The sequence below is a fragment of the Microtus ochrogaster genome, chromosome 7 (genome assembly GCF_000317375.1).
Source record: "Microtus ochrogaster isolate Prairie Vole_2 chromosome 7, MicOch1.0, whole genome shotgun sequence".
NCBI lineage: Eukaryota > Metazoa > Chordata > Mammalia > Rodentia > Cricetidae > Microtus > Microtus ochrogaster.
The window spans coordinates 79,341,998-79,351,626 of record NC_022014.1 but is presented as its reverse complement, the minus strand read 5'-3'; the positions used below and the strand labels follow the sequence as shown (position 1 = coordinate 79,351,626).

At 57.9% G+C, this 9,629-nt stretch overlaps 1 protein-coding gene across 1 annotated transcript; it reads left to right on the top strand.

The window, feature by feature from the left end:
* The first annotated feature begins 326 nt into the window (after positions 1-326).
* On the top strand, positions 327-4,963 carry Foxj1 (forkhead box J1). The gene is made up of 3 exons (XM_005350768.2): positions 327-443; positions 938-1,603; positions 3,218-4,963. The coding sequence occupies exons 2-3, from the start codon at positions 1,106-1,108 to the stop codon at positions 3,983-3,985; spliced, it is 1,266 nt and encodes a 421-aa protein (XP_005350825.1). The 5' UTR covers positions 327-443; positions 938-1,105; the 3' UTR covers positions 3,986-4,963.
* The last annotated feature ends 4,666 nt before the right edge of the window (positions 4,964-9,629 follow it).

Sequence of the window (9,629 nt, the reverse complement as noted above, 5' to 3'; positions counted from 1 at the left end):
GGGTTCCCGGGGCCTCGGGCGGGAGCAGAGTGCCCGCCATGCGACCCAGCGCGGGGCTCTCGGGCGGGAATGCACAGAATCCAGTCGCAGTGGCGGGTAGGGGGCTGGGTGGCGCGGGAGAGGGCGGCAGAACGAGGGAGTTCCAGAGAGTTGCCGCCAGAGGAGCAGCAAGGGCCCGCGGTCTCCTTGGAGACATGTTGGCCAATGACAGCAGCGGAAGCTGTTTATAGGGGCGGAGCGTCGCCATGGCAGCAGGAGAAGCCTTCCGAGCGTCTACTTAATGCCGGTCCCCGGGCCGTCGGCGCTCAGAGAAGCGCCGTCGGGCGAGGGGGGGGCCCGACGAGGGGCACCAGCAGAGCCCTCGAGCTGGGGACAGAGAGCCGCGGGAGGTGGGAGGAACTTCTTCCAGAACCTTCCTCTGGCCCGGCTGCGCTCTGAGCCAGGTAAGGGACTGGGCAGGGCTGTGGGCCACGGAATGGGAGGGCGTCGGGATCTGCTGGCTAGCCATTCCATCGCTCGCCCACGAAAGTGGTGGGGCCGATGACTGAAATCTGAGGAGTTTGGGGGAGATCGCTTCCTGCCTCTCCATAACTCGGTCCTGTGTCCTTCCTTTCTTTCCGGGGACCCTTCATCCTAATACTGCTTTCCAAGGATCAGATGACCTCCCTGTCCTAGCCGCGTCGCACTGCCCTTCTGGATTATTGGGGTGTGATCGTAGTTTGCCACTCTTTGGGAGAAAAGTTAGATTGGGCCTCCCTACCTTCTTCCCTCGTTGTTCCCAATGCCCCCTCGAAGGGCAGATGGAGAGAGGTAGAGACAAGGGGTCTGACCCTGACCTCACCACAGGCTTCGAGGACAAATTGAGGGGTTCCCCCTAAGGCGCACCCTTTCACCTAGGGGTCGGGGAAGAGTGCTCAGCTCCGCGTTGCTCCCGCAGGCCCCACATTCGTATTCGGAGGAGGCGACCCCGCGGGTCGCGGAATGGAAGTGAGTGTTCTGGAGGCTGTGTAACTGAAGCCTCGGGTACCAGCGGGCAGGAGAGCGCGGCGGGCCACTCGGCTCAGCCCGTGGATGTTGACCGTCCCCTCGGAGAGACCCCGCAGATATGGCGGAGAGCTGGCTGCGCCTCTGCGGAGCAGGGCCCGGAGAGGAGGCCGGGCCGGAGGGCGGCATGGAGGAGCCAGACGCCCTGGATGACAGCCTAACCAGCCTGCAGTGGCTGCAGGAATTCTCCATTCTCAACGCCAAGGCCCCCACTCTGCCCCCGGGGGGCACCGACCCCCACGGTTACCACCAAGTGCCAGGCTCGGTGGCACCCGGGTCACCCCTGGCTGCAGATCCAGCCTGCCTTGGGCAGCCTCACACACCTGGCAAACCCACGTCGTCCTGCACATCTCGAAGCGCGCCCCCGGGGCTGCAGGCCCCGCCCCCCGACGACGTGGACTACGCCACCAACCCGCATGTGAAGCCTCCTTACTCCTATGCCACTCTCATCTGCATGGCCATGCAGGCCAGCAAGGCCACCAAGATCACTCTGTCGGCCATCTACAAGTGGATCACGGACAACTTCTGTTACTTTCGCCATGCGGATCCCACCTGGCAGGTAGGGGAGCAGAGGTGTGGGTGGTGGCCACTCCCTCCTCACTCCCATAGCAGCTCTGCACGGCCAAGGAGGCACCTGGCTTTGAGGTCAAGCCTCACATGAGAGGGCCCCTGTCAAGTTCTGGAAATGCTCTCTCCTCTTGGAGCCAGGGCTTTGGGGTACAGAAGTTGAAGTTTTAGGGGAAGAGGGACTAGTGGGGCACATTGGTTCTGCAGGTCAGGTGTAGCCTCCAATGAGGACGATACTATAAAGAACACTCTTGTCCTACATCCCAGAATTCCTAGACACAGTTCTGACCAAGATGCTTTGTCGGAACTGAACTCAAAATGGAACGCAGGTGGCCTCCCTGCCAGGTTCTGCACGCTGCCTTGTTGCCTTTGGTCTCAAGAGTAGGGCAGAGATGAGCAGGATGGGCGTGAAGATCAGTCATCCAGGCGGAGGGGTCATGAGATCATCCTAAAGCCACTGACCCAGCCTCCCACCTCAACTCCTCCCCAGTTTCCTGCCTCCACCCCCCCTCTCAGCCAGCCTCCCTTGGGGGGCAATTACCTGAGCCGGGTGCTTTCCACAGAGGCGCTGCTGCTGCAATGGCTTCGGGTTCCAAGTCTCTGGAACCTGGCACAGGGCAGCCAGTGGGCCCAGGCTGCCGTGTAAACACACAGCCTCCATGGTCGAAGGGGCACTCACCATGCACCTACCTGCCTTGCTAACCTAGCCTGGGATCCTGGACACAGGCATGGTGTGACCAGAACTAAGCAACCAAATGTGAGCAAAGCAAGATAAGGCCAAGTGGACACTGCTTTAGACAGCTTTCAAGAGCAGGGTTCAGGTGGTGGAGACAGAGGCCTAGGGTTGCCCAGTCTCCTCTGAGGCACCCGAGGGCAGTCCTGGGCCGTTCCAAATGGCCCTGGCCCTGGGTCAGAAGACCCCCATCCTCTCCCTACTGAGGGCTGGGCCAACTCAGGCCCCAGGAATGAGCCTTCTGCACTTGGCTGGGTAATGATCAACTGAGGGTTGGGTGGGAAGAGAAGGCCGTGGGGGGTGAAGGCCTAGGCCAGCAGCTGGCTCAACAAACAAGCAGTCACTAAATGTCCCACCGCACTAACATACACACACACACACACACACACACACACACACACACACACTCCTTTGTCACCCAGCCCCCTCCCTTAACCCACTCACTTCACAAACAGAGGGAACCAGCCAGGCAGAGGGAGATGGCAGTCCAGGCCGTGGGGGAGCTGAGGGCTTTGGCCAGGACCTGCAAGCAGCAGGGGAAGGGAGGGAGGGAGGGAGGATGACTGGGGTAGCACTGAGAGCCACCCTGTGGCTCAGAGCTCGGATGACTGAGCAGGCAGATATCCCAGCAACAGAGAACAAAAGCCCCCCCCTCCCTGCAGCCCCCTCTCCCCACACTCCGGGCTCCTCATGCCCTGTGGCTGGTGTCCCAGAGTCCTGGAGCTACAGCTGCCTGGGCAGGGGCATCGGGTTGATCCATCCCTAGCCAGTCAGAGAAGAGATGTGGGGAGCACGCAGGCGCGCCCGGTGCCACTGCACCGCCATTCCGCTGATCCTCCTGTGCGTTTTCTCTTCTTCTCTCGCTGTACCCAGAATTCCATCCGCCACAACCTGTCCCTGAACAAGTGCTTCATCAAAGTGCCTCGAGAGAAGGACGAGCCCGGCAAGGGGGGCTTCTGGCGCATTGACCCCCAATATGCAGAGCGCCTGCTCAGTGGGGCGTTCAAGAAACGGAGGCTGCCCCCGGTCCACATCCACCCTGCCTTCGCCCGCCAGGCCTCACAGGAACCCAGCACTGGCCCCTGGGGTGGGCCTCTGACCGTGAACACGGAGGCCCAGCAGCTGTTGCGGGAGTTCGAGGAGGCCACAGGGGAGGGGGGCTGGGGCACAGGAGAGGGCAGGCTGGGGCATAAGCGAAAGCAGCCGCTGCCCAAGAGGGTGGCCAAGGTCCTGAGGCCTCCCAGCACGTTGCTGCTGACCCAGGAGGAGCAGGGTGAGCTGGAACCCCTCAAAGGCAACTTTGACTGGGAGGCCATCTTCGAGGCTGGCACTCTGGGTGAAGAGCTGAGCTCCCTGGAGGCCTTGGAGCTAAGCCCCCCACTGAGCCCCACCTCACATGGAGATGTGGACCTCACCGTCCACGGCCGCCACATCGATTGCCCTGCGACCTGGGGACCTCCAGTGGAGCAGGCTGCTGATAGCCTGGACTTTGATGAGACCTTTCTGGCCACATCCTTCCTTCAGCATCCCTGGGATGAGAGCGGAAGTGGCTGCCTGCCCCCAGAGCCCCTCTTTGAAGCAGGGGATGCCACCCTGGCCGCTGACCTGCAGGACTGGGCCAGTGTGGGTGCCTTCTTGTAAGAAGACGTCAGGCCCCACCCCATCTCTGGACAGTGCTCAAGTCAGGGCCCAGACTGCCTCCCGAAAAAGGCCCATGGACATCTCAGCACCCCGGCAGGGACTGGGCCAGGTCTCTGAAGGCTGGCTCCGTGAGGCCACACTGCTGCCAGCTGGGGGTGTCCTCATATCCAAGCCCAGAAGACTGGGAACTGGGGACCCAGGACCAAAACTGCTGCCTCCCCCTCATCAGCAACCTCCATATACACAGTGTTTCATTGACCTATGTTCCCCAAGCCCCCAAACTGGCAAAGGCACACCCCTGGCCTCTGCACTGTGAGCACTGAAGCCTGTAGGGGTCCTGCCAGGCCAGGGAGGAACTGAACAGTGCCCTCTTCAAGGCTCTGCTTCTCCTCACCCACCCCTGCTGCTTCCCCGGGTCTCTACCCAGAGAAAGTTCCCAGGTACCAACAAATGCTAATTAGACAACGGCAAATTAACCCCCTGGAGGCCCCTCCTGGCAGAGCTTCCCCGGGGCCCTGGCAGCCTTGGCTAGGGAGAGAGGTGGCAGGAGACTGGGGAGAGGGAACAGAGAAGGCAGAAATAGGGAGATGGTCTCTATGGCCTCTGGGGCCTTTTCCCTGGCCCATCGCCGGCAGAGAGGAGGCTGCAAACGAGATTGAGGCTGACGAGAGCAACAGGAAGTTGGGGTTCAGGGTGGTTGGGGCAGGGGCAGCCAAGCTGCTAGGTGGGGGGAGAGACTAACGTAGTGCATATAGCTATAGCTAAGACTTAACTGGGAGGGATGCCCAGCTTGCTCGGAGCACTGGAACCAGGAAGAAGACAACCCTATGCCCCTGTCTGCACTGGGGGAAACCAGGTCTTGCTCCACCCTGACCCCTGGGCTGGTATCCATATCTACCCTCCACGTGGGGCAATTTAACCTTTTTCATTTAAAGTTCTTTACGATAAATTTTTTTTTTTCAAAATAAAACTTTTAAAAACCTGAACATGGTTCATCATTCCAGCTTTTTTGGGGAAAGGCAGAGTCAAATGTGGTAACTTCGAGAGGCGGAAGTTGACATATTTCTTTCCAATGTCAACAGGGAAATAACCAAAAAATGGGACAGAGAAGATTTGTAGAAGGTCTCCCCTCAACCTAGATCCCTAGGGAAGAAAGGGCCGAGGGGTGGCTCTCTCTCGGGAGCCCTTGTATCCCACACCTCAGTACCTCCATCCATAACAACGGAAGAGCTGGGCCTGCAGGCCCAAAGGAACAAGAGACAGAGAAAGGTCAGCGCCACCCCTCCCCAAGGACTCCAAAGGCCACTGTATCCTGGTTCAAGCCATCCCCCACCACGAGGGCCTGCCCAGGCTCGCCCGCCCAAGAGTCCCAGGACTCCCTCCAGCACCACCCTCCCTTAGCCCTTTCCTGGAGGGACAGACAGGGCAGGAGGTCAGAGGAGCCTCCCGTCCCGCTCTGACGTGTGTTTACCAGACCCGGCCTGATGCAGGCTTGGGTGGCAGGAGCCCACCTTGAAGTAAGGCTCAGTGCTGAGACTCATGCCCACCCCCAGACTGTGAAGTTCCAGGCTGCCGGAGTTCTGACAGTAAAACCAAGGCACAGGGTGTGTATGTCCGGGTGGCCCTCAGGCTGTCCCTTTCAGTCCCCTCGCTTCAGATGTGTTTGTCTGGGACCCATTTCCCTACCACCACTACCTCACTTTCCCCTGCGTAGGACCCTCGTGCCCCGCCCCTCCCCGTGAGCAGCTGTCTTGCACACAGGTGCACACACAGGAACACACCCAGAGAGAGAACAGCAGCACCCAGTGCTGTTCAGAGCAGTCCTGCCCAGCCTCCATGGGCCCCTTTCCCCTCGTCCCTTATTCCCCTTGTCCCTCAGTCCTTGAGTCTGGCCTGAGGCCAGACTGGCATTCCCCTGCAGAACACTCTGTTTTCATTTGCTAATTATTCCAAATATTCCAGAAGGGCTCACACACAGCAGGCAGGCGGGTTGGGGCCTCCCAGAGCCTATCCCTTCACCCAGCACACAGGAAAAGCCTCTGTTCCACACCTCCCTGTGTGTCTGCCCATCACCTACCCCGCCCCCTTCTTCTCTCAGACCACAGCACTAAAAGAACAAAGGCTCTCCTGCCTTCTCCTTAGCCTCTGGGATCAGCCTTCGGTCCTGGCCAAGGTGGGCACACCCTGGGTTGACGGTGGGGTGAGTTACTGCCTGCCCCAGCATATACTGGAAAGAGAGGCAGTGTCTGGGGCAAGCAGAACCACCCCCTGGATGAATGCAAGGCCAAAGACTAAAGATGCTGCCGGGCAGAACGAGGCGTGCCCTTGGCTACACTTGACATTCACTTTGAACTCCTGAAGATTCTGATGCTCAGGCTGTACCCTGGACCAATCAGACTAGAATCTTGAATGGTGCCCAGCACTGATTTTCTAAGTATGCACGTACTGTGAAGGCTTGCCCTGAGGGGTGGGGGTGGCACCTGTCTTCCCCAGAGCAGGACGGCGGATCTCTTTCTCCATTGTTCTCTGCCTAATTCCCTTGACACAGAGTCTCTCACGGAACTCAAACTCGCTATTTTGGCTAGGCCAGTCGGCCATCAGGTTCTCCTGCAACGGACCTGCCTCCCTCCCCAAGTTCTGGAGTTACAGGCGCGTGCAATAATGCCCAGCTTTTGCCATGGGTGCTTGGGGCACATACTCAGGACTCCATGCTTACAAGGTCAAGCCCTCTTATGGCCCCAAGCCATCTCCCAAACCTCTGCCTCTCATTGCTTTACAGATTCAGCGTGGGTCCCCACCAGTGAGGCTAAACGGAGCATCACTGAGCACTAGCTAGCAAGCCCGAGGCCCGTGATCTCTAAACACTTCAACATGTGCTTCCCTAAAACTAGGAGATACACATGACCCTGCCCAGTCCACAGAGCTGCTCCAACTGTCCAGGACACTGTGCCAGCATCACCGTCTTTCCTGACTTCGGGGCAGGCTCTTCCTTCCCACACACATCGGATCGCCAGACACACTGCGGTTTCCTGTCTGGATTTTATTTATTGGCTTATCTGAGGCACCGTTTTGCATGGCTGCTGGTATGTGGATATTTTCCTCAGTGGTATATAGGTCCTGGTTTCTTCACAATGCTTAGGGGTTTGTTTTGTATATTTTGATTTGCTTGTTGTTGTTGTTCTGGGGCTTGGGCTTCCGACTTCACACACGTCAGGCACGCACACTACCATTCAGCTAGATACTCAGCACACAGAGTAAGTTTTTATTTTGAGACAGGGTCTCACTAAATTGCTAACTCTGGCCTTGAACTCACTCTGCACTCCACACAGGCCTTGACCTGCGGCCTTCCCGACGCAGCCTTCAACGTGCCAACGATGCCAGGCCTGTGCCACCAGCCCAGCTGCCTGGTCTTTAGTTCGAGGCTTCAAACTCCTCTTTTGCAGCCACCAGTCCCTGAACCCCTCTTTTCTTTCTTTCTTTCTTTCTTTCTTTCTTTCTTTCTTGCTTGCTTTCTTTCTTCTTTTCTTTTTTCTTTTTTTTCTATTTTTCAAGACAAGGTTTCTCTGTGTGATAGCCTTGGCTATCCTGGAACTAGCTCTGTAGACCAGGCTGGCCTTGAACTCACAGAGATCCACCTGCCTCTGCCTCTCAAGTACCACCTGTGCCACCATACCCTGCTGAAACCCAGTATTTTTAAGTATTTGGGAAAGCTGTTTCCCCAGTCCCCAGACTCCCAGCCTTTCTGGCTTCTCTTTGCTCCATGCACCTTCTCCATGCCAGCTGGGAACGTGGCAGGAGGTGGGCACAAGAGAGGACCCAAGCTTTGAGCTTGGGGGCGTCCCATTCTCTCCCTGAGTACTTAATGTTCTATAGGACAGGACACCTTGGGGTCCAGTGACTCTCATCTGGAAGTCCCCAGGGAAAAACCTAGATTCTCCGCAGGACGGAGCTGGATCCCCACCCCCATCCCTGGGCAGCGCCGAGGGAGCGGGACGGGAAGGAAGTGGGGATTGAGCAGGAGTCAGGTGCAGCTCAGGCTCCAACCTTGGCTGAGACCCAAAGGTGAACAGGTGTACATGGACTCCAGCAGGGGGTGATGACTGGCCCATGGGGCAGGCCTGGGCCTGTCCTGTGGGGAGTGAAAGTACAGCCTTGTTAACAATGGGATGGGACAGCAGCCCAGGCCCTGCAGACACATTCTTGTGTGAGGAGAAGGAAAACACAGGTGACACCGGAGGGGAAGATGCTGGGAAGGGGAGGGGACTCTGGGAGGCCACCCAGGCCAGGGCTGTGCTAAGTAGTGTGAGCTGCTTGCTCAGTAGGAGAGGGAGTACACAGAAGCCCGCGGTGGGGGAGGGGGCGGGCTACTGCCTTCCTCCCAGGGGACGCGTGCCCACTTCCTTTAGCTTCTTCCAGGTGAGGCAGGTCACAGCCACCTGGACAGGCGGGCAAGCTGGGACCTGAATGTTCCCTGCTGCCGTGCGTCAGAATCAGGCAAAGACACCTCAAAGGACGGTGCCCAGAAGCCAAGGAGCTTCGCAGTAGCCAAAGAGAGACAAGGAGAGCCTTCTCAGCTGGTCTTTCCAGCCCCTGCTGTCCTAGCCGCATGGCGCCAGGCCCCACCTGCTCTTCGGGTCATAGCACCTCTATCTGAGCCAGAGAGGACGTCTGAGTTCTGAGGCCCCAGGTCCTTTGCCTGGGTTAGCTCTACTGAGCTCCTAGAAAAGCAAGCCCCCCCCCCCAGGAACCAGACAGGGCCTGCTGCTGCCACCCCCGTCAGCCCACCCTGGCTGTACCCACCTCTGCTAAGGCCTCCACCCTGAATGTGCCCGAACTGATCTTGGAAGCTAAGCAAGCCTGGGCCTGGTTAGTACCTAGATAGGGGACTGCCTGGAATACCAAGAACTTTAGGTTTAGCCGGGTGTGGTGGTGCACACCTGAGGCAGGAGGATGTCTGTAAGTTTGAGGCAAGCCTGATCTACATAGTGAGCTCCAGAATAGCCAGAGCTTTGTAGAGAGAGCCTGTATCAAAACCAGCCAACCAACAACCAATAGAAAACCCTAGCCGGGCTGTGGTGGCACACGCCTTTAATCCCAGCACTCGGGAGGCAGAGGCAGGCGGATCTCTGTGAGTTCGAGGCCAGCCTGGTCTACAAGAGCTAGTGCCAGGACAGGCTCCAAAGCTACGGAGAAACCCTGTCTCAAAAAACTAAAAAAAAAAAAAAAAAAAAAAAAAAAAAAAACCCTAAACCACCAGCCACCCTCCCGGCATTGCTGGTTGTCCACGGAATTAGCTGGGACCAGGAAATTGCCAAATGTTCCCCTCTTGCCCGGCTCTACCCATGGGCTCTATCCCTCCGACTTGCCTTAAGCTAACAGTACCTGAGATGAACTGGGTTAAGGGGAAGTAGGGAGGGCAAAGCAGGTTTCAGACCCCACCGGAGTCTGTTTCCTATGTCCTGTTCCTCGTCAGCGAAGTCCTGGGGGTAGACAACCTGCCCACCCTGCCCAGTCCTACACCGAAGGAATAAAACACAGTGGTCAGAGTGCTGAATAACAAATGAATAAATTATGAATTGTTGGGGTGAAAAACAGCAAGGGAGCCTTCGCAAAATGCTTTTGGTAATGCCAAGTGGTTCCCCGG

Bases quoted from the DNA above. Each gene is read 5' to 3' on its own strand.
- Foxj1 (XM_005350768.2), top strand. From the start codon at position 1,106: ATGGCGGAGAGCTGGCTGCGCCTCTGCGGAGCAGGGCCCGGAGAGGAG. The intron at 1,604-3,217 runs GTAGGGGAGCAG...CGCTGTACCCAG, and splicing joins ATGCGGATCCCACCTGGCAG to AATTCCATCCGCCACAACCT.